Raw genomic sequence first — 24960 nt, forward strand, 5'->3', positions numbered from 1 at the left:
AGGCAAGTTGCTCAGTGAGTTAAATGTCACTGATTTTGGAAGTATTTGCCCCATTAAAGGCTGTATAAATAAAACAATGATATTATTTGTTCTCGCATTAATTCTTAAGTTTGACATAACTTTTTGTTCTATAAGTAGACATTTGAAAATAATTGTATGTATTCTGTGAACATATAATGTTTATTTATTTCTGTGATCATATGATTAACACAACTGTTGAGTTGTTTGTGTTCATGTTGATTTTTGAATTTATTCCATTGGTTTCTACAAACTTATTACATATCACGACATTGAAAGATGTTTAAGGAGGAGCAGAATTTTAAGGATGCATTTAAAGTTGCATTTTTTTCCAGGTTTATTGAATACGGGGAATACAGAGGGAACTTATATGGAACAAATATAGATTCTGTTCGATTTGTCTTGGCCAAAAATAAAGTCTGCTTGTTGGATGTACAATGTCAAGTAAGTAGAAACATTGCTTCAAAGCACAAAAGACTAACTTTGGATTTTCATTCTTCACATGTTTAAAGCTCAGGCATTTATTTATATGGCAATATAAGTTCTTTGTTAAAATGTATTGATTTCCTCTTGTTGCAATTTACTTGCTCTGTTCTAATTTCTGGCTGTGTATGAAGGAGCAGCAAATGTAATCAATCAGCATTTTGCTCTTGTGGTTTCTTCACATGCATGCTAAGGGGAAGAAGGACTGGACTGTGAGGTTTCAACACTGAAAAAAACACGTTTTCTTCCATGTGTTGCATTGGTCTCTCAAATATTTATTTGCACAGTTAACTACTCATTGTCAAGGGTAAATCATGTCTGACGAATCTTATAGAATTTTTCGAGGATGTAACTAGTAGCGTGGATAGGGGAGAACCAGTGGATGTGGTGTATCTGGACTTCCAGAAGGCTTTCGACAAGGTCCCACATAAGAGATTAGTATACAAACTTAAAGTACTCGGCATTGGGGGTTCAGTATTGATGTGGATAGAGAACTGGCTGGCAAACAGGAAGCAAAGAGTAGGAGTAAACGGGTCCTTTTCACAATGGCAGGCAGTGACTAGTGGGGTAACGCAAGGCTCAGTGCTGGGACCCCAGCTATTTACAATATATATTAATGATCTGGATGAGGGAATTGAAGGCAATATCTCCAAGTTTGCGGATGACACTAAGCTGGGGGGCAGTGTTAGCTGTGAGGAGGATGCTAGGAGACTGCAACGTGACTTGGATAGGCTGGGTGAGTGGGCAAATGTTTGGCAGATGCAGTATAATGTGGATAAATGTGAGGTTATCCATTTTGGTGGCAAAAACAGGAAAGCAGACTATTATCTAAATGGTGGCCGACTAGGAAAAGGGGAGATGCAGCGAGACCTGGGTGTCATGGTACACCAGTCATTGAAAGTAGGCATGCAGGTGCAGCAGACAGTGAAGAAAGCGAATGGTATGTTAGCTTTCATAGCAAAAGGATTTGAGTATAGGAGCAGGGAGGTTCTACTGCAGTTGTACAGGGTTTTGGTGAGACCACACCTGGAGTATTGCGTACAGTTTTGGTCTCCAAATCTGAGGAAGGACATTATTGCCATAGAGGGAGTGCAGAGAAGGTTCACCAGACTGATTCCTGGGATGTCAGGACTGTCTTATGAAGAAAGACTGGATAGACTTGGTTTATACTCTCTAGAATTTAGGAGATTGAGAGGGGATCTTATAGAAACTTACAAAATTCTTAAGGGTTGGACAGGCTAGATGCAGGAAGATTGCTCCCGATGTTGGGGAAGTCCAGGACAAGGGGTCACAGCTTAAGGATAAGGGGGAAATCCTATAAAACCGAGATGAGAAGAACTTTTTTCACACAGAGAGTGGTGAATCTCTGGAACTCTCTGCCGCAGAGGGTAGTCGAGGCCAGTTCATTGGCTATATTTAAGAGGGAGTTAGATGTGGCCCTTGTGGCTAAGGGGATCAGAGGGTATGGAGAGAAGGCAGGTATGGGATACTGAGTTGGATGATCAGCCATGATCATATTGAATGGCGGTGCAGGCTCGAAGGGCCGAATGGCCTACTCCTGCACCTAATTTCTATGTTTCTATGATACAGACACACACCACGATGAACAGGAAGGTTGGCGCTGTAATTAAGACGGTGAAAGCACAGTATACGGGAAGGGTCACTTACGCCCTTTAAAAGAGGGGGGGAGACGGGGGTGGGGAGAAGGAGTGGAGACAACCTTTAAGAAACCAGAGATACACGGCTGTGAAGCTCGGCGGACATTAACATTACCGGTCCATTATCCTTGGTTCTGAAAACTACTGTTTACGTTTTTTTTCCCAATGAGCCAATGAAATTCACCGGTCAGCACCGGCGACAACATACGACCTCCAGGCGACCCACTACCACTGCACCTATGTCACGAGAATTCCCACTGCTCTCCATGGCGTCAAAATTCTGGTTGTCCAAAATTCTGGTGGCGACCAGAATGAAGCCGCGACTAGTTACAAGAACGCGGGAACTATCCACCACCATGCAGACGACACCCCAACAACCTCCGGCGACCTTGTGGCGACCTCATCATCTCCTGTAGTCGCCTAAAAGTTTGCGTCAGTTGGACAGGCCCATCACATTCACAGAAATAATTCAACAAAATTGCCCTTCAACTCTTAGCACATGAATACTTGCTAATCTTTCTAGAGACTGGGATATAATGTTTTTCCCTGCTAATCTGCTTTGTTGTCTAGTTGGATTTTTCAGCCAAGGTGGAATTTGCGTGACTTTCCTCCGGGCCTCCTTAAGACTGCTTTTTGTTTCGCTCATCGATTGGCGAATGAATCATATAAAATTTATGACATTCCCCCGTTATGTCCAACGCAGTCGTCAAACAACTACCCAACCTCATCCTACCTTTGAGCACAACCCATAGTCCTTCAGTTTACAGTCCTTCAAGTTCACGTCCAGGAACTATGTAATGAACGCATTGAATAGTCCAGAAATGTATCTTTTTGGATTTTTATTTTCTCCACATAGATTATCTCTAACTCTAGAAGTTTGTGTGGAAGGTTATGGAAGTCAATTACCATGGTACTAGTTCATGGAACAATACAACCAAGGGATGACTTACTGAAATTGAATTCAGAATAAAGAATAATATGCATTGGTTCCTTCGGAAGTTGAAATATTGTTAATTGAAAGATCTCTAAATGTTGTGATATCCATATAAACCATATAACCATATAACAATTACAGCACGGAAACAGGCCATCTCGGCCCTACAAGTCCGTGCCGAACAAATTTTTTTCCCTTAGTCCCACCTGCCTGCACTCATACCATAACCCTCCATTCCCTTCTCATCCATATGCCTATCCAATTTATTTTTAAATTATACCAATGAACCTGCCTCCACCACTTCCACTGGAAGCTCATTCCACACCGCTACCACTCTCTGAGTAAAGAAGTTACCCCTCATATTACCCCTAAACTTCTGTCCCTTAATTCTGAAGTCATACTATTCTTCAAAAACAATTACATTAGAATATTTGCTTTTCTTGCTACCATGAGGAAAAATCCACTTATGTACATTGCAATCCAGGCAACTTGGTCAAACCAATGGAAATGAGCAGGAAATTCTAACCCTGAGAGTTAAATCTCAAGTTACTTTCTAAAATGATTTTTATTGATTTACATTTTTATTTGCTGGATTTGAACCATCCCATGGAATTATTTTGGATTCAAATTACACACATATTTGTGAATGCATAGACAGGTACATTTTAAAAGTTCTTTAATATATTTTTTTTTTCTGATACTTTTAAACAGTAGTTCGCTAGTTTTTTATGTCATTTTTAGTGATTTTTAAATTGTGTTTAACACAGGTGGAGGACCGGTTCCCCTATTAACAAGGCTTATTTTTACGGAGATAACATTTGCAGTTGTACTAGTAAAACTGCACGGCATTATCGCTCTTGCGTAGTCTGTAATGAATCTGGCAAAAGCAGTTGCCCACTATTGCACTGCCTGATTGTTCTGGTTTATGTAAGATATTAGCCTTGAATAATATCATGCCCCCCCACCGTGCCCCTCACCTACATTTAACTGGCACTTGTTTCCTGCTGCATAGTTCTCTGAGCTAATCGGCAAAATCCTGCATGGTGCATGCCTTAGCTTTGGAATTTCACAACTGCTGGTCAATATGACTGCACAACAGTATTTGTTTGCCATTCATAATTAGTCACTGCTGCCACAGTTCCAGCAACCCCAGTTTAATCCTGACCTCTGGTGCTCTCTTTGCTGAGTTTGCAGGTCCTTCTCACGACCACTGGGTGCCCAGTCTCTTCCCTAACCCCAAAGACGTATTGGCGTGGGTGGGTGGCAGGAAAATTGGGGGAAGTGCCTCCTCCCCGGAGACCAGGGAATCATTGTAAATCATTGCATAAATGTTAGTCAGTTAGTTTGGAGGGATTTTTATGTGGTGATGGGGTGGGTGGGTGAAGGGGGATACTTTAATTCTTAGTCCCTACCTGGTCGGCGACTCCCAACATCGCGGAGCTGGGGGCTCCGTCCGGACGCCCGGAGGCCCATATGTAAGGGAAATAGTTTGTAGTAAAATAAAGTATTGCAAGGGGTCTGTAGGAATTCTCCGAGTGCCAGCAAAGACCTAATGGGCCAGTGGCCACCAGAATTAGAAGATATGAAAATAATTAAATATAAAAGTAAATGAGTTCATACTTGCTGTTCTCCTTTGGTTAATGCAGGAAAGCATGCACATTTTGCAGTATAAGTACTAGCACATACATGGAAAAATGGCTTCATGGAAAAACCGTGGGACTCCTGTGAACACCACACCAGAAAGCAATCAATAAAATGCCAGTGATCAGCTATATCTTCATTCAGAAGCGCCAACAATCATGCAATCATTCTGCTCTTTCTGCCTGTAATCCCACAAGTAACAATTAGCAGAAATTATCCCTAACCTGAATGACGCAAATTCAAATTATTTTGAGTGAAGGTTTCTGATTGCAAAAATGTTCCTTGTTGTATGGTTGTTGTAAGAGCAAGAAGAAAAATGGATTTTAAATTCTTGGATTGGAAAATATAAATGTGGAAAATATTAACAGGGTTTGAAATTAGACCGATACTTTTGGAGCACTGGAGAATCTGTCTTCAGTGCATTCCATACAATGCCGCTAATGCAGCAGTATAATGGTATGGGTGCTGCTACTTTGTTTATTTAGGAATTAAACAGATTAGGCCCATATATAACTTGTCATTCGTGTGCACTATAAATGTTTTGACTGTTATGGCTCAGTGGGTGGTAAAGAACCAGGACTGGTGAAAATGTCCCAAGTTCTTCAAACAGTGTTTTGGACATGTTTTTTTACATACAATCCAGGGATTACATCACATTGGAGATTTATTAGAAAGGTTCAGAGCTGACTTTTTAACAGCCAAAATTACTGGTATGGTCTTGAGCAATTTGGCTAATTATTTTGTGAAGAACTTACTTTTTGAACACATAAAACACATATGATTCACCAGCTAGAGCTTGATTCATTCAAGTTTGGATGATTCTGCAAAATCTGTGTGCTCTCCAGGTAGCATCCCGTTTTTGATCAATTGTGTGATTGCTTCTGAAAAGTTTTCATTGGAATATATCCAGGCCTATGTAATATTGTACATGGCTCACTTTTGTGCTCTGCATGAAGCCTGCTTGGTTAATTTGGCTTGTTCCACACTCGAGTGTTTGAATTTACTGCACGTTAATAGTGATAAATGCAAAACAAGTTTCTAGCCACCTCATTGGAGACAAGGAAATATAAATGTTGTTGGCCAAAGATCAACTAAATGAACAAAGTGAGCAAGCTTACCAATGTCATTGAAGATATGTTGTTCACATTTCCTGGGTCGAGAATGTACTCTCTTTTGTCTTTATTATCTGATTTCAAAGCCATTTCACAGAGCAGGTAACATGTATAAGATGAACATGGTTGCTGAATATATCATTTAGTACAAGATGGTTTTGCAAGTGGTGGATAAACTGATCTTTTCATTAAAATATTACTTACCATAGAGAAATTCTTAAAAAGCTTCTCAATAAATGCCTGAAATGATCAATTCTACCCCACAATTAGGAAGACGAGGCACTTGGGTTTCAGGCAGGATCTGTGGAGGGAATTAGCAGACAATGATTTGGTTTGGGGCCTTCTTCAGACTGATTCAGAAGGATCCCAACCTGAAATATCATCTATCCATTCCCTCCACAGATGCTGCTTGACTTCATATGCTTCAGACCTCAGTCTGAAGAAGGGTCTCGACCCGAAACATCACCCATTTGTTCTCTCAATTGAGGCTGTCTGTCCCGCTGAGTTACCCCAGCATTTTGTGTCTTGCTGAGTTTCTCCACCATTTCGAATTGTTTCCTCAGGCACTCAGGTTTCCAATTTCATCGGGTCCATTTTTGTGCAGTGAAAGCCCGGACTATTGATGTTACACTTTGTGCTGCAAAGATTAAGTACAGAAGATCCGCAACCCATGTTTCTCAGAATTCTGCATCGTCTGAGTAGTTCTCTCACATCAGAGCATAAACCGCTTCAGAAAGCAGTAAAATCCGCAGACATCTCTCATTTGGCAAAACCCAGACATCGCTGTCAAATGTAGGCTTGTGACTTCAGGAGCTGGCATGAATAAGAGTGGAAAGTTTCAGAGAATCATACCATGAAAACAGTGGAGTCTTGTAGTCTCAATAAATTAATGTAATGGAAATAACGGATCTGATCAAATATCTGAATCTAATCCTAACTCCTCAGATGGTTGGGGATAAAAGGCAATTGTTGGAGTTGTCAGATTGCTCATTTCCCATCTATAACACAATTGAACAAACATTTATTCAAATTTCCCCAAACTGCACTGACTGCGGCAGATTAATGCCTTCATCTGCAAGGTGGAAGGAATGAGGCGAGATAGAAGTAACATTACGCACCATCTGGCAACTGCCCAGATCTGGAATATTGTTTTGACTGAGCAGGTTGACCAGATAAGCATTACCATTGTCGCAGACTCAGCCAGATGTGTCCCAGGCCTGCCTTCTGGAATGTTGCTTAGCTGCACTTGGAGGAAGTTGATAAATTTATGTGTGAAGTCTGACACTGTATTCTCTTTCCTTGACGCCAGATGTTTTTAGTAGGAATTAGGGCATGCCTCCAAAGTGTGGGAGACAGTTACTTCACAAAAAGAGTTCTGAGTGGTGGCTGACAGGTGCTAAGCCCCTGACAACTTGGGACTCGTTGTCTTGAACAATGCTTAATATGAGGACACTCTGGCACATTGTTATCATCAGTCAGTGCCTGCTTCCGAGAATAGCATCCCTAAACATACATCTGCGATTGCAATTACCAGCACTGCAACCCTCTAGTGTAAACTGTCTACTGCAGTGCTGTGCAAAGTAAACTCTCTTCCATGATGTCAGTAGCATCTAGATACTAAAGTACAGTTTATTAGTTGTGTTGCATACTAAATATTTAAATACATATAAAATTATGAAATAATAGCTTCGGAAGTCATTTTTGATAACACAACGACATGGGGAAGAAAAGGTTGTGGAGAGGAAGGTTGGGTTGGTGGTTACTTGTGTGCTATTACCATGAAATAACCTTGATTGCTGCCAGATTATCATAAATGTCAAATGTGCTCACAAATATCCTTCAGCAAAGGGAAATTCCCACTTCATCCTGGTCTGAGTTTAATTCCAATAATATGTAGTTGACTCTAAAAATGCCCTCAGACCCATCATCATTTTAGGGAAACAAGGTTCATATGATAAATGAAACCTTGCCAACATCACACACATTATCAGAACAACCATATAAAAATGTGTCTGAAAACACTGTGACGACCAAGTCATACTAGTTGTAAAATGTATTTATTGCAAGCATATTTGAGGTAAATTTAACTTTTCAATATGCTTTTGCAACCAGATATGCTGAGAAGTAAAACAACGTTACACTACTTAAATGTTTCAGACAATAAAACATCTGAGGACATTGGAATTTAAACCATATGTGATATTCATCAAGCCACCATCGTTTGAACGCCTCAGAGAAACCAGGAAGAATGCGAAAATCATTTCATGCAAAGATGACAAAGGCCCTGCCAAACCATTCACGGTATGTTTTGAAGTTTTTATATCCAGTGAAATCTTTTATAACCAAAGTTGATTCAGATGAGTAAAGTTTTCATTTGTGTTTATTTCAGTAAATATGAATTAACGTGACATTTCCTCACATTTGTTAACAATGATTCTGCAGTTGTCTTTCGTGATCAAGAGTAGATGTGTGCATCTCCAATTAGCTTATCCTAACAGTGAATCTGCACTCGGTGTCTAAAATTGCTCGTACTACATCAATTAAATATGTTAAGCTTTCAATGTTGTCATTAATATGTGTGCAGTTGGATTAGTGACGAGTTTTGTCTAGGGGCACAACTCCCATTAGACTCTTAACTGCAAAGAAACGTCTGCCTGAGTTGTATTAGGACATAATTTTCAGAAGTAAATGTGTACCTTCTACTCACTTGTGTATCAGTTTTCCAGCGCTTCAGGGCATCTTGGACAATAGAAGAAAGTGGAATTCTCACAGAACATAAAACTACTTGAAACAAATGCAGAGAATAGCAATCTGACTTGTTTTAATTTACCAGAGCAACAGATGTAGGTCCAAAAGATCTTGGAAAATAAAGATAAATTTGCAACACATGACATTTAATGCACACAGCATCTAGCATGTACAGGGGTGGCAGGGAGAAAGGTTTGCCTAAGTTCCCCAGTGCTTTAGTGTTTATATACTAGTCTGTAGTTTCCCCTAAAAATGATAATCAAAAAATTGCAGAAGGTAAAATTCTGAAACAAAACACTAGAAACATTCAGTGGGTCAGGCAGCATCTGTGGAAGGGGAAATAATTACAATTTCAGGTCTGGTTTGAATTTCAGGTTTTTAGATCAATGGAATCTTTCTCAGAAAGGACTGGCACATAAAAGAAAATGGTTGCATCTGAAATGGAAGGAGTGCAATATCCCTGTGGGGATGTTTGCTGGAACCACTTGGTGAGGCAGGGGGTGGGATCCGGAATGACAGCATCACGTAGAGAGGCTGATGTGTAAGCAGAAAATAGACGGGCAACTTCAGTCGGAAGAGTCAACGGAGACTAGAAGGGAGGCATAAGTGAGTCGGTAGGCTTTTTGCATTTACATAAAGGTAAGACAGATGAGCCTTCGCATCGATCAGCTCATGGCATTATGATATTGTTGCAATCAGAAACATGACAGGAGCGTGCAAAAGAGGAAGGATAGTTGCACCGATCAGAGGGACTGAATGAATGAATATATCACAATGAAATTCTTTGCTTGCATACCCAAGGTATGCAATAGTCGCTACATAAAGGGCACCGACAAAGTTACAATGCATCCAACATGGTTACAAAGTTTTCTGGCAGTACTGAGAGAGGATATCTTAGAGGGATTAGGCTACATCGGTCCAATACAGGAAGAAATAACGAACAGTCACTTACGAATTAATAATAATCAATGATCAAAGATTTTTGTAATTTTATATTTTATTACATCAAGAATTGTTTGAAGGTCTTAACGTGCTATCTTTAATCCTCGAGTGAAATCAATAGGATTAAAATGTAAGGGAGGAACTGCAGATGCTGGTTTAAATTGGTGATAGACTCAAATACTGAAATAACCCAGTGGGGCAGGCAGCATTTGGAGAGAAGGAATGGGTGACGTTTCAGTCTGAAGAAGGATCTCGACCGGAAACATCACCCATTCCTTCTCTCCAGATATGCTGCCTGTCCCGCTGAGTTACTCCTGCAATTTGTGTCTATTTTCGGGACAAAATGTAATATTTGCTTGTTTCAATACACCATGTCCATGTCTTAAACTGGCACGTATCCTGTGAATTTTCTCATTGAAAATCCACAGTTACTTTTTAGAGGTAATTACATTACGCGAGGGCAACATCAACTGGATAAGTCAATTGTAATGCTGTTGTAGCGTTTTCACAAGTATTTTAGGGACTGAACACAGTCTGTTCTTTATTCAGAAAACATCTCAATTAATCATCAGTGTTTAAGAAGGAACTGCAGATGCTGGAGAATCAAAGGTACACAAAAAAGCTGGAGAAACTCAGCGGGTGCAGCAGCATCTATGGAGCGAAGGAAATAGGCAACGTTTCGGGCCGAAACCCTTCTTCAGTCTGAAGAAGGGTTTCGGCCCGAAACGTTGCCTATTTCCTTCGCTCCATAGATGCTGCTGCACCCGCTGAGTTTCTCCAGCTTTTTTGTGTACCTTCAATTAAGCATCAACTCCCCAGCAAGTCTTATACTGTGTGCCTCAATGTTATCTCGTTTCCTTTACTTCTTTAATTCCTGATCTAATATAATGCCCCCTGCTGATATTGTTATATATATACTTTGACTTCAGATGAAGTTGAAGACTTCAGATGACTTCAGGTGTTCAATGAGAGTCACTTAAAATAATCCCTTCATCACACAAATCCCTGTTTTTTAATGGCTGACCGACACCTTCCTATTGTGAAAAATGCACCTCAGCTACAGGTACCCATAGAACTGCAGCTCAGCATTTCAACATAGGTTGCTGACTTTAGAACATAATCCTCACATTTTGCCCCAAGGGGCCATCACTCGGTTCATATGTTAGCTAAACACGATTGAGGAATAGATATTAAATAATTTATTCATAGGCCTACTTGGCATTTAAGGTGAAGCCTTATTAATGTATATTTCGTGTTCTGCAGTCTTGTTCTTCAATATTTGATGGCTGTCTTTGGCCAAATAGAATTCTTGGGGGATTAGAATTAATAATACTGCTACTCTGTTAAGGGAAATAGACCCTGTAATTTCCAAATGTACATAACTTACCAGAAGTAGAAGCTCTAAAATATCTTTCCACAGTATCTCTCTGCACATGTGTTGCTCCATTAATTTGTTCCTTTATTTTTTAAAAGTACTGACCGCCTAAAGAAATAAAGTATCAGTAACCAATGTTTAAATTACATCTACAAACATGCAGAAAACCCACACACAGGCAAGGTTTATGGCAGCCGTTTTCTAGAGACACAGGAAATCAGCAGAAATAATCTTTCTAGAACATTTGGATATTATCCATTTTGTACAAACCTTTCAGTGTTGCAACACATTTCTGGCTTCCAAAAGCCTTGACCAGTTATGCAAACAGTGGAGAAAATATGTGAAAATATGCTCTTAATGTTAACACCTGGAGGTGTGGGCAGCGATGATGTAAAGATGCCCAGAGGGATTTGGGAACCAAGATAATAAGCAGAAGATTTTATTGATTCTGTGAAAACAAACACTTGAAAACAAACATCAGTGCCATGAACCTTCCTTTGAAAGCAGTTTGAGGCAAATACTCTTTGTTAGTAGTATATTTTTATTGTTTAGATTGTAACAGGGAAACCTGGTACTCATAGTTATGTAACATAATTTTGCCTACATTGTGGAGTCTTTGCCACCAGGCAGTACCGTACTAATGGGGACATATAGACACAAGGAACTTTAGATGCTGCTTTAAAGCCCTGCCCCACGGTACAAGTTCATTCCAAGAGCCCTCCCGAGTTTGCCCTGATTCGAACTTGGAGATTTACAGTGCTGGCCACTCGTCGGTACCCGGGGCTCTCGTGAACATTTTTCAACATGTTGAAAAATCTTCACGAGTCTTCCCGTGCTTACCTGCCGTTAGCGAGTCTTCCCGAGTACCTGCCGTTAGCGTAACGAGCCTCTAAGAGACGTCCCCGAGCTCTGACGTACCCGCTATGTTCATTCTCCGTGCTTACCATGAGTTTGATTTTTTTTAAACTTGGGAGAGTTCTTGGAATGAACTCGTACCGTGGGACAGGGCTTTTACAAAAAAAGACACAAAGTGCTGGACTATCTCAGCTGGTCAGGCAGCATCTTTGGTGAACAACAGATTGGTGATATTTTGGGTTGGGACCCATCTTCAGACTGATTGTAGTAGGGGTGGTGTAGAGAGATGGTCAGTTGGACAGAGTTAAAATAAGGGCAAGGTTGAGGCCAAATTGGTGTAGCGATTATAAAGTCAACAAAATAAAAGTACAGAGGAAAAGTGCCACACTAAGTTACAGAGAAAGGTTGAACAAGTTAGGGCTTTATTCTTTGGAGGCAGGCCCCAACTTGCAGAGGTTTGTAAAATGATGAGAGGGATAGACGAGTTGAACGAAAAGCTTTTGTAGGGGCTGGGGACATGCCATGGTGTAGTAGGGGTAATATGAGGGGGAAACTTTAAGGAGTGGTAGCTGTGTGGAATTCCAGTGAAACGTAACCATAAATTGGATAGTTAAAAAAGTAGACATAGCTGTGGGCCCATGCGAGTGCCCACGTGCTTTAACGTGATATATGGTTAGAAAGTTAGAGAAATTGAAAAGAGAAGTTAATAAAATATGGTTGAGGACAGTTTTCACCAGAGGGGGGGCTGGTGAGTGTAGTATTGGAACAAGATTAGTAGAACGTAACCAACAAAACTGAATAATGGGGTGCCCATTATATTAACATGAGGAATGCATAGAAACCAGGTTGTTATGGTTGAGGCGAGAGGGGGGGAAATTGAGGGGACATGTTGTTTTGCATGATGAGCGATGTATTGATAAATCGAGATATGATTTGAGAAATTTGCTACATATTGGGAAGCAAACATGGATTTCTCTGCATTTGTTGTTGAGAAGCAAGGAGATGTAAAATGAAGGTATAATAGTACATTTACCAGCTGAAGCACAGTTGAAGGGCAATAAATTGGACTGTAATATAATAATGTCATGTAGACCTAATTATTGGTGTAATCTGTGCAGAGTCTTTTATATTTTTGCTGTTAATTCTATAAAACAGATGAGATTTACCAATTTGAAAAGCAAACTGATAGAGTTAGGAGGAACAATGCAATTACACCTTGAAGCTAAACTGTGTTAGCAGTGGAAAGCTATTAAAGAACAGAGAGGCAATTCAGATCAAATATTTTCCCAGAAAAACTTTGGGACTTCAATTTTGGTCCCTTGATGTCATGAGGCATGCAGATTAGAGTAACTCAAAGAAGAGAAAACTTCTAGATACTGAAAGCTTGATACAGCCAAAAGTGAGGGATGAAATTAAATGGAAATTGGGGAATAAAAGGCGGCAGTGAGAATATCCATGAGGAAATTGAAAGAAACCTAATATATTAGGAGTAAATTATGATTCGGAAAATTATAGGACCTATCCAAGACCAAAATGATGATTGTGCATGATGGCAAAAGACATTGAGATGGATCTTAATGAATACGAAGGAGATACAAAGAACTGCAGAGCTGGAATCCTGAGCAAAACACAAAGTACAGGTAGAACTTAGCGGGTCAGACAGCATCTATGGAGGGAAAGGACAGGTGACCCTTCGTCAGTCTTAAGGGTCCTGACCCAAAATGCTGTCTGTCCATTCCCTCCACAGATGCTGCCCGACCTCCTGAATTCCTCCAACACTTTGTGTTTTGCTAATTGAGTACTTTATTTTTCATAAAAGAGCTGCTGATACAGACATTGTAGTGAAGGAGAAAGCAAATGCAGTCCGACAGGAATTATTAATGTTTTGCATCACCAGCCCCAGATGGAATGTTATTCTAAGATGCAAGGAAGCTGGCAGCACTGCAGGCAAGATAATGTGGACAGCAGGTTAATTACTGGACACGAAGCGTAACCTTTGATGGGCAAAATATCAGAAAACATTGTAGGGACATTTAAAATGCAATTAATCAAAGACATTCAGCATGGATTTGTTGAGGGAAGGTCACGGCAGATCAACAAACGCATTTTATTTGGTTAATAAGAAAGATTGATGAAGGTAGTGGGTCTGATGTAGTCACTGGGGTTGGGTCGACTTTGTTCCACGGCTTACTGGGATTGAAGAGAAATTGTAAATTACACCCACATTTAAATCATTACAGGAGGCATAGAGTCATGGTTAGGTGTAATTGGGACTGGAAAGCTGTTTCCAATGAAGCTGTGAACTTATTTGAGGGACTTTTTTCTCCTGTCGTGTAGAAGGCTATAATTACGTTTAGTTTAGTTTAGTTTACAGATACAACGTGGAAACAGGCCCTTCAGCCCACCGAGTCCACGCTGACCAATGATTCCCACACACTAACATCCTACACACACTAGGGACAATTTACATTTATACCAAGTCAATTAACCTACACGCCTGTACGTCTTTGGAGTGTGGGAGGAAACCGAAGATCTTGGAGAAGACCCACACAGGTCACAGGGAGAAGGTACAAACTCCGTACCAACAACACCCGTAGTCAGGATCGAACCCTTGTCACTGACTGTAAGGCAGCAACTCTACTGCTGCACCACCGTGCTACCGCATCGAGGAATCTGAAGGGAAACTTAATTGAAATGTATCAAGTTGAGAGGATTGTCATATATAGGAAAAAAACTATTTCCCGTAACGTAAAGGTCAGTGGTTTTAAAGTAATGCAAAATGGAAGAATTAGAGGAGGGCTGGGAAGTTCTGGGAAGTTTCACCCAGAGGATGTGTGTCTGGAAACCGTTGCTGAATGGTTGGTAGAGACAGAAACTCTTACTGCATTCCAGATTTTGGATATATATTTAGAGCATGATTAGGATTTTTGCCAATCGTATCTATTGAGAACACTGAGTTGAATGTGATAGGATTGTGTTTTTTAAATTATTATTATTATTATTATTATTATTATTATTATTATTATTAATTACAGACTCAAGGTCCAGATAAAAAACGACATTAGATAGAATGCATTGCATATAAAAACACAATAAATTACACATAAAAGTTTAGTAAATTATAAGAGCACCATTTATTATATACAAAAATGGTTTAAGATCCAGAACTAAAAAAAGATCAGTGCCCTAAAACGAGACAACTATACCAATGTCCCCACAGCTGGGATTGGTAGCGTCTAGTGCTAAACCTTATGTTTGATAAAACCAAGATTATTTCATTTTCAGAGTCACTAATCCGGCACATAAATTTATACATAAGATTTCTTAGGATAGCTTGTAAAGTACTATTCTCATGGCATCATCATAAGTCACAGTAAGCTTGTTTTTCTGTAGTTTGACCACAAGTGTGCAGTATAGAGTGGTGTACAATATGTTCTGAACAGAGACATCTTCACTACATCTGTACGTGCACCAAACTTGCGTAAGACAATATTTGCTTGCCTACAGCATACAGTGTTGCCTATAAATATCCTCATCATCTGTCATTTGTTCTGTAATAAAATGTCCAAGATAATATACCTTATTACAGACACTAAGAGTATTGTCAGACAATCATTTATCCTCTGGTTCTACAGATCATAACAGCACTGTTACAAGCATTATATTTGATATCATGTTCCACACCATACACAGAACATATAGTAAGGAGCTGCTGGAGACCAACGCTAGATGGACTAAAGACCACAAGATCATTTGCATACATAATATGGTTCACTAAAGTATTACCAATCATGCACCCAGTATTAAATGGTTTCAATTGCTATGACAGATCATCAATATAAAGATTAAAAAGGACTGGGGACAAAATTCCCCCTTGTCTAACACCATTGCTAACCGCAAATGGGGCTGAGACCTTATTGCTCCATTTCACTTGCTGGTGGGCATACCAGTAGGCCAGAATTCTCACAATGTATTTAGGCAACCCTCTTTGACTCAATTTAACAAACAGCTGTTTATGATTAACACGATCAAAGGCTTTGGAAGCATCAATAAAACGTAAGAATTGATGAGTTTTTACCTCTATATTTATTTACAATATCCTTTAGGGCATATATACACAAGTCAGTGCCATGTTTAGCTTTAAAACCAAACTGGTTATCTGTGGAGTTAATAAACTCATTTACTCTACCCAGCAGAATTCTTTCTAGGACTTTTGACATTATGCTGGCTAAAACTATGGGCCGGTAATTATTTAGGTTTCTTGGTTAACATGGGAAAAAAGGAACCTAATGGCCATCTCCTGTGTGGAACATTTTACTGAAAGAGTTGGGGAGATAAAATTGTGACACGCAGAACTGACAAGCACGTGAAATTATCACATGAGTTGTTAGAACACAAAACAACAAAAACATCAACACTGGAGCAGGTCATTTGACCCATATGTATCTGCTGACCATAATGCAATTCCAACCTCTGCCAGCTTCTGTTTGACTTTTCCACGGAGGGTAGAAGGTTCTGACTGTCTACCCTATCTATGCCTCCCATAAGCCATACTAATATCATTGCCCCAAAGTCTCAGAGAAAACAATCCATATTTGTCCGACCTCTCCTTGGAGCTAATACACTGCAATCTATGTAATTCTGATGAATCTTCTGCATCCTCTCCAAAGCTTCCACAGTCTTCCTATAATGTGGTGAGTAAAAATGAACACACTACTCCAAATGTTTCCTAACCAAAGCTTTGTACAGCTGCAATGTGACATCCCAACTTTTAAACTCAATGGCCTGATCAATGAAAGCAAGCAAGCCATAGACCACCTTAGGGACACATGCGCTGCCATTTTCAGGGAACAATGGACTTGCACCCATAGAATCCTCTGTACATCAATACTTCTCAGGGTTCTGCCATTTATTATATATTTTCTTCATATATTTGATCTTTCCGAGTTGAATCTCAAAGGTGAAATAAAAGTAACTGTCCTTAAGGATAAAGGGGAAATCCTTTAAAACCGAGATGAGAAGAACTTCTTTCACACAGAGAGTGGTGAATCTCTGGAACTCTCTGCCACAGAGGGTAGTTGAGGCCAGTTCATTGGCTATATTTAAGAGGGAGTTAGATGTGGGCCCTTGTGGCTAAGGGGATCAGGGGGTATGGAGAGAAGGCAGGTACGGGATACTGAGTTGGATGATCAGCCATGATCATATTGAATGGCGGTGCAGGCTCGAAGGGCCGAATGGCCTACTCCTGCACCTAATTTCTATGTTTCTATGTTAACATGAAGGCAGTGTTTTATCAAGTATGGCATCAGGATCCCAGGCTAAAGTGGAGTTAATGGGAATCAGGGGAATCCTCTGATTGGAATCATACCTAGCATAAAGGAAGATGGCTGTCAGGGATAGAGATCGATCAATCATCTCATCCACAGGACATCTCTACAGATGTTCTTCAGAATAATATGCAAGGCTGCTTCATCAATGACATTTCTTCAGTCACAAGGTCAGAAGAAGGGTTGCTCTTCTGATTTTCATTTATTGACCACAACAGTTCAAGAAGGCAGCTCACGAACACTTTCTCAACAGTAACTAGGGACGGGCAGTTAAATGCTGGCTAAGCTCGCAAATTTCACATGAATTAAAAAAAACTATCATATATTTGACAGATAGGGTTTAATCTGGACATTTCTCTGTCCAAATTTCGAACAGATCTATATTCTGCTATTTCCATTGACAACCTTCCTCACTATCCACAACTACACTCATTTTTGTGTTTATAAATAAACATAGAACAGTACAGCACAAGAACAGGCCCTTCTGCTCATAACGTGTGTGTCAAACATCATACCAAGACTCCCTCGTAAACTACCTGCATATAATCCATATCCCTCCATTCCCTGCATTTCCATGTGCCTATCCAAAAATTTCTTAAATGCCACTCACGTTTCTGCCTCATCCACCAACTCCCGCAGCGTGTTCCAGATACTCACCACCCTCTGTGTAAAAAAATAAGCTTGCCTCACACATCTATATATATATAAAACTCACATCCGTCCGCCTGCAGTACGGATCCCTTCCTGCCTTTTGATTCGTTGATGGCTGCTCCTGCCTTTCAGCTTCCAACACACTTCGAAACAAAGTTGCAAGACAGGAACACTGAACTTTTCACTGCTGCAGCAGGCAGGGGAGGTGCAATTGAGGGAGGCAGGGGAGTGCTGGAAACTTACATTTGGCAACGGCTTCAGTTCCATTGGAGGAGACGGGTGCATGGTGGAATATTGGATTGGGGGAATCACACCATTGGGGGAGCAGACCCAACGGGTCTGCACTTGGTCTAGTCTCCTTTAAACTTTACCCCACTTACCTTAAACCTATGTCCTCTCGTAAGTCCACAGCTCCCTGAAGAACTCCACTGGCCACTAAAGGTGTATTACAGAAACGAGGCACATGGGAATATGGGGAAAATGATTGACAGAGTGAGCTGAATTATAATGATGGTCTGAGTCGTTATGAGGGAAAAGTTTTTAATCTATTAAAAGACAAGATCTTGTCCAGATTATCCAGATCTTGTTGGCTGTTTGGAACCACCAGTACTCTGCCTTTGAAAGAGTTGTGAGTTAAGGATTTTTCATGCACCTTCAAATACGAAGTCTGGAGCTTAGAGACAGATTCAGTCCACTCTGGACTCTTTAGAGCCATGCTGATTGAAGCAGTGGAGCATAGTTTACTGGGAATCCCCAGGACTGGCTACCTCTCAGATGCTGCAGCAAGCCAGATCTGGTAATAGATCCATTTGTTTTCATTGCATTGGAGAAGATGTCTCTTTAATTACATCACTTTGATATTTTTAATTGTGTTTTTAGAAGTTTTTAAATGGTATTAAATTTTTATTTTTATTTTTTAAACTAAAATACTTCCTCACACATAGACGTACTAACACATTCTAACAATAGACAAATATTGCTTTTGATGAAAGTGTACTAATCAATACTTTGATGATCATCCAAAATCAGTCCCCCTTTCCCTATATCCCTTGATTCCCTAAGCCCTAATAGCTAAATCTAATTCTCTCCTGAAAACTTGCCAGTGCGGACTCGGTGGACTGAAGAGCCCATTTCCACGCTGTATCTCTAAACTAAACTAAACTAATTTTATTCTAAAAGGCAGGGTTTATTTGCCTTTGGAAAAGCAAGGACTGATTAGTGTTATTCAGCATGGCTTTGGGAGATCAGGATGACTTTAGCTTTGATTGATTTTGTTTTGAGGAGATGACCAAGAGAGTTGAGGGCAGGGCAGTAGAGGTTTAAATGGATTTTAGCAAAGGTCAAATTATCTCTAAGATTAGAATACATAGGATCCAGGTTGAGATAGTAAAGAGGTTACAAAATTGGCTTTGGTGGTAGGAGGCAGAGGGTAAGAGTGGAGGAACAAGCAACTCCAGATGCTGGTTAATACACATATGGACACAAAGTGCTGGAGTAACTCAGTAGCTCAGGCAGCTTCTCTGGAGAATATGGATAGGTGACACTCCGGGCGAAGACCCTTCTTCAGTCTAATTGTAGCAGTGAAAGGAGGAGGTGGGCGGAGGTAAGGGAGAAATAGGTGGGAATCCAGATGGGGACAAAGGGGGGGGGGGGGGGGGAGTGTAGGGGAGAAGGAGGGAGTGGGGGGGGGGGGGGGGGGGGGGGGGGTAGTTCGAGGTTGCCTAAAATTGGATGATTCAATGTTCACAGCTCTTCAATTCCATCTCACAACTCTGGCCTTCCAGCCACCCACGATTACCTGCCGTGCTTTGTCCTGCCTCTCCCTCTGCCAGCTTTCTCCTTCCCCGCTACAATTAGTCTGAAGATGGGTTTCGACCCGAAACATCTCCTATCCGTGTTCTCCAGAAATGCTGCCCGACCTGCTGAATTACCATAGCACTTTATGTCCTTTTATATAGTACTTGAGAGTCGCTTGTCAGATTGGAGACCTGTAACAGTGGTGTGCCACAGGAACCAGTGCTGAGTACTTCACTGTTTGTCCTGTGTATCAATGATGTCGAAGAGAATGAAAGTGGAACGCAGATTAGTAAGTTTGTAGATGATACCAACATTTGTGGCACAGTGTACAAATACGAGTTGTCTAAGGTTACAACAGGACATAGATCAACTGGAAAATCGGGGAAGGGAATGGCTGATGAAATTTAACTCTGTTAAGGAAAGTTAAACTAGGTCAGGCCATACACAGTGAATGGCAAGCACCTGGGTCGTGTTATTAAATAGCGAGATGTTGTACATGTACACAATTTCCTGAAAGTGGCGACACAAGTAGACTGTACAGTGAAGAAGGCATATGATATTCTTGATCATCACTCTTGCAGCCATTGGGTTTATATGGGTCCCAAGAACGGATGCTTTTGATAAATAATAATTTCTCACAATGAGCATTTGAACATTGTTATTGAGATACCAATACCAATCGAACTCAACCTCAACCAAATCTTGTGTTCAGAAAATTAATGAGTTGAGGCTAAAAGCTTGTTTTGTACGTTTGGAGAACAACCAGTTTTGATTAGGGTTAGGGTTGCAAACAGTTCGGAATTCAAAACCTTGATTTTTTTTTGCAGGATGATGACTTTCAAGAAATGATCAAATGTGCAGAGTTGATGGAAGCACAGAATTCACACCTCTTTGACACAATTTTAGTTAATGATGATCTTTCAGTTGCCTATAAAGAGCTGAAAGCAATCTTGGATGATCTGGAGACAAAACCTTTCTGGATTCCAGTCAACTGGCTACATTCATAAAGTCATGATGTGGAATAATGATAATGGACATTGAATGGAAGCCTCGTAATATTGAATGCCGTTTCCAAGCAGTTGGTGGTGCTTTGAAGTAAAACATTTGCCACTTTTATTTTGCACTTTTAATGTCCAATAGCAAACCATGTTACTTTTGCTAATCATGAGCTTTCATCTACCTGAAATGAGCAGTGCTAAAATGTTTTCACTACTTGGGGAATAAATGTAGACACGTTCTGATTTTACTACTGATGTAGATTGTGACCTTTGAGGTGACGGGTTTTATTTTTTAAAACACTGAAATATGTGTATTTTAGTAAATTATGGGTGATATTTGTTTTAAGTCAAAGAATGTATAGTTTAGGTTGCTGATGATGAAAATGCAATATATCCACCCAGAGAGCATTTGATAGTTCTGTTTTAGCATGTCAGCAGAACTAGAGGAATTGTTGTGTGTCTTGTATAATAAAATGAAAACTAGTGAAATACCAAATAAGAGAATTATTTGGAAAATTTGGTGTTTGACCATGTTGACATATTTCAAAAGGTGTTGGTTATTAATGCATATACAAAATCTGGTATTAAATCATGCTCAACATTCCATTTAAATTCACCTCACTAATGTGCTGATAATGCCACCAGCAGTGCTCTGTAAATGTATTTTGTTGGGTGAGATGCTTATTGTTTGTAAATTAGGGTTTTATTATGACAGGATTCTCAGATAAAATAGATGTATTTCCTTGTCTTTTAATTTTTTTTTAACTATTCTCCCAGATTAATAAATTACCCAATTTTATTTCCGTGTGGTGTTTTTAATGAGATAAATGGTTAATCTTTCAGATATGCCAAGCAGCTCTATAAAAATGTTACTCAGTTGTAATGTGCAATTTTAAGTGAACTTGATGTACTGCAATATGTACAGATATTAAAATCTTGTATTATCTTTATCAGATTTAAGTCTATCTTTTTTTATCTTGGGTCCCTTCTGCATGAGCCGCCACTTCAATAGAATACGTGTATATTTTAACATCTCAGCATGTTCCTTAGCACCTCACAACAAATTAATTATATTGAACCATGTGTTCAGTTGCTACATGTGTGTGCCGTGCAATCTATAAACAGCAAGATCTAACAAGCAGTAGAGTGATGAATTACCAATACGTCTGTCAGTTGAAAGATGAATTTTGGCCAGGACATATGGAGAAATTCCTGCCATTTGAAATTTCCCTTAAGATCTTTATATTTTAATGATGGACATGGTCTCTGTTTAATACCTTGGGAAGTTGGGATCTCTGGAACTGCTGCACTGCCTCGCCTTGCACTGAACCATAAGATTAGATTGTGTGTTCAATTACTTGAGTGTGGCTTGAATCCATAACCTCTTTATTCAAAGTTGCTACACGAAGAAAACCTGATATTCCTTGAATATGAGAATTTAGACCATATAAGAAATTATAGATTTTAACATCCTTTTTCGCTTGCTTTTAAACGGATTCTTCCATTGACTTGAGAAGAAATTTTCAGCGGCTGATTTCTGGTAAGGAATTGGTCCCAATTTCAATTTGGGCAAGAATTCGAATGGCTTTTTGGCTTACAAAATGTTTACTGCCTTTCTTGTCTCAGCTAGTTACCCATTGCAATCTGCAGGAATTGAAAGTTGGCAGGTGAGCAGCTGTAGAATGTTGGGTGGCTAGAGGCCACTTCCAACAACTGAGAGAATGGTCCCTGGAAATTAGATAAGGCACAGGAAGGAGATCTAGAAGAGCTTCAATATTAGTGAAGATGGAAAGCCAATCTAACCTTCATCAACAAGAAAAGCAAAACAACTAAATACTGGGCCTTTTACTGGAGGCTCCAACTCTTCAATAGTTTGGCCTAGCAAGAAAGCTATAACTTCCCATCTATTTATGAGATCAATCAGCACTTGATAGCATTGGAACAAATTCCACATTTTTAAGGAAGGAGCCCTTTGGCTTTCAGGAACGATCATATCTATCTACTCAGAATAGCACATTAAAATCTGAACCTGCATGAAGAGGGCAGGTTCAGATTCTCAAATAAAGAGGAAAGGAGAAGGATGCTATGAGGCTGCAGGGTGACTTGGTGGGTGAGTGGGCAGATGCATGGCAGATGCAGTTTAATGTGAATAAATGTGAGGTTATCCACATTGGTGGCAAAAACAGGAAGACAGATTATTATCTGAATGGTGTCGTTGGGAAAAGGGGAAGTACAACAAGATCTGGGGGTCCTTGTTCATCAGTCACTGAAAGTAAGCATGCCGGTACAGCAGGCAGTGAAGAAAGTGAATGGCATGTTGGCCTCCATAACAAGAGGAGTTGAATATAGGAGCAAAGAGGTCCTTCTGCAGTTGTACAGGGCTCTAGTGAGACCACACCTAGAGTGTTGTGTGCAGTTTTGGTCTCAACATTTGAGGAAGGACATTCTTACTATTGAAGGAGTGCAGTGTAGGTTCACAAGGTTAATTCCCGGGATGGCGGGACTGTCATATGTTGATAAAATGTAGTGGCTGCGTTTGTATACTCGGGAATTTAGGGTGAGAAGGGTCGAGGAACTTTTTCACACAGTGGGTTGTGAATCTGGAATTCTCTGCCTCAGAAGGCAGTGGAGGCCAATTCTCTGGATGCTTTCAAGAGAGAGTTAGATAGAGATCTTGAAGATAGCGGAGTCATAGAAACATAGAAATTAGGTGCAGGAGTAGGCCATTCGGCCCTTCGACCCTGCACCGTCATTCAATATGATCATGGCTGATCATCCAACTCAGTATCCTGTACCTGCCTTCTCTCCATACCCCCTGATCTCTTTAGCCACAAGGGCCACATCTAACTCCCTCTTAAATATAGCCAATGAACTGGCCTCAGCTACCTTCTGTGGCAGAGAATTCCAGAGAGTCACCACTCTCTGTGTGAAAACTGTTTTTCTCATCTCGGTCCTAAGAAATTTCTCCCTTATCCTTAAACTGTGATGCCCTTGTTCTGGACTTCCCCAACATCGGGAACAATCTTCCTGCATCTAGCCTGTCCTGTCTTAAGAATTTTGTAAGTTTCTATAAGAACCCCCCTCAATCTTCTAAATTCTAGCGAGTACAAGTCATGTCTATCCAGTCTTTCTTCATATGAAAGTCCTGACATCCCAGGGGATATCAGGGAATGTCAGGGGATATGGGGAGAAAGCAGGGTCTTCAATCAGAAGGAGGGTACTGATTGTGGATGATCAGCCATGATCACAGTGAGTGGCGGTGCAGGCTCGAAGGGCCGAATGACCTACTCTGGCACCTATTGTTTATTAAAAAAGAGACACTTGTTACAAAAGAACCACTTTGTAGAATTGATGATTTTGATGACTTTTTAAAGATGGTTTTGCTGTTTTCAATTCAAATATATTTCTCATTCTATCGCTTGCACAATCCACAATGAGAAAACAAGCTAATCATGTGTCATCATTATATCCACAGGAGAGAAGGAACGTTGGGATTTTGCAACACTAAGCTCGCATTTTGAGACCTGTTTATAAGCAAGGTAAGAATTTCAAATATGAGTTTTCAGGAAGAACAACTTGGAGCAAGACACAGAACAAACATTTTTTTTAGGCCTAACAAATGTATGGAGAGAACTGCAGTCATTTGTACGTTTGACCTTTATGGGGTTCTTATGCATAGTGTTAGCTTGATTTCAGTATGTAAAACATATTCTGAAACTTCAATTTAATTAAAAACATATCTATATGGATTTTAGCCAGCTGAATGAAAGATAAATGGAAAACTTTTGCATGGTACGAATTCCTCTGATCTGAAGTAGCAAATGTTTATCCCAAGATCCAATTTATACATTATATTAAAACTGAAGGCAATGTTATTGTAATTGCTGACCACTAGTTTTTATTCCAAATGTAAAGAGAGAGCATTTCTTTTATTTTGTTATGCTTTGGATGCACTTTTTAACAAATGGAAGGAGTGGGTCATTTAGTCTTGCATGTCCCGCTATAAGATTCTGAGAAATCGTTTCTCAACTACATTTTCCTGCACTAACCTCTTTGATATCCACAAATTCATCCAAAGAGCTTTCTGGAGAGTAGATTAGACGATAGACAATACACAATAGGTGCAGGAGTAGGCCATTCAGCCCTTCGAGCCAGCATCGCCATTCAATGTGAACATGGCTGATCATCTCCAATCAGTACCCTGTTCCTGCCTTCTCCCCATATCCCCAGCTATTTTTAAGAGCCCTATCTAGCTCTCTCTGGAAAGCATCCAGAGAACCTGCCTCCACCACCCCCGGAGGCAGAGAATTCCACAGACTGGCTGAAGAATTAGCCTCCACTGCGTTGATGGGAGGTGACATTTTTTGGCAATGTGGTAAACTAACGCAACATCAGTCCGTTTGGTGGAATCTAAAAGTGCA

General features: G+C 40.2%; 1 protein-coding gene across 5 annotated transcripts in view; it reads left to right on the forward strand.

Annotated features, from left to right (window-relative positions):
* The window catches only part of mpp7a (MAGUK p55 scaffold protein 7a), a 408735-nt gene extending 387226 nt beyond the window's left edge, over positions 1–21509 (forward strand). For all 5 annotated transcript variants that reach the window (XM_055651874.1, XM_055651881.1, XM_055651863.1 and 2 more), the window contains 3 exons: positions 354–462; positions 8004–8147; positions 20369–21509. In XM_055651874.1, the coding sequence (XP_055507849.1) occupies positions 354–462; positions 8004–8147; positions 20369–20548 (433 nt within the window). In that variant the 3' untranslated portion in view covers positions 20549–21509. The remainder of the gene's footprint in view (positions 1–353; positions 463–8003; positions 8148–20368) is intronic.
* Positions 21510–24960: the final 3451 nt, after the last annotated feature.

This window comes from Leucoraja erinacea, chromosome 2 (assembly GCF_028641065.1).
Source record: "Leucoraja erinacea ecotype New England chromosome 2, Leri_hhj_1, whole genome shotgun sequence".
In the NCBI taxonomy this organism is placed as follows: domain Eukaryota; kingdom Metazoa; phylum Chordata; class Chondrichthyes; order Rajiformes; family Rajidae; genus Leucoraja; species Leucoraja erinaceus.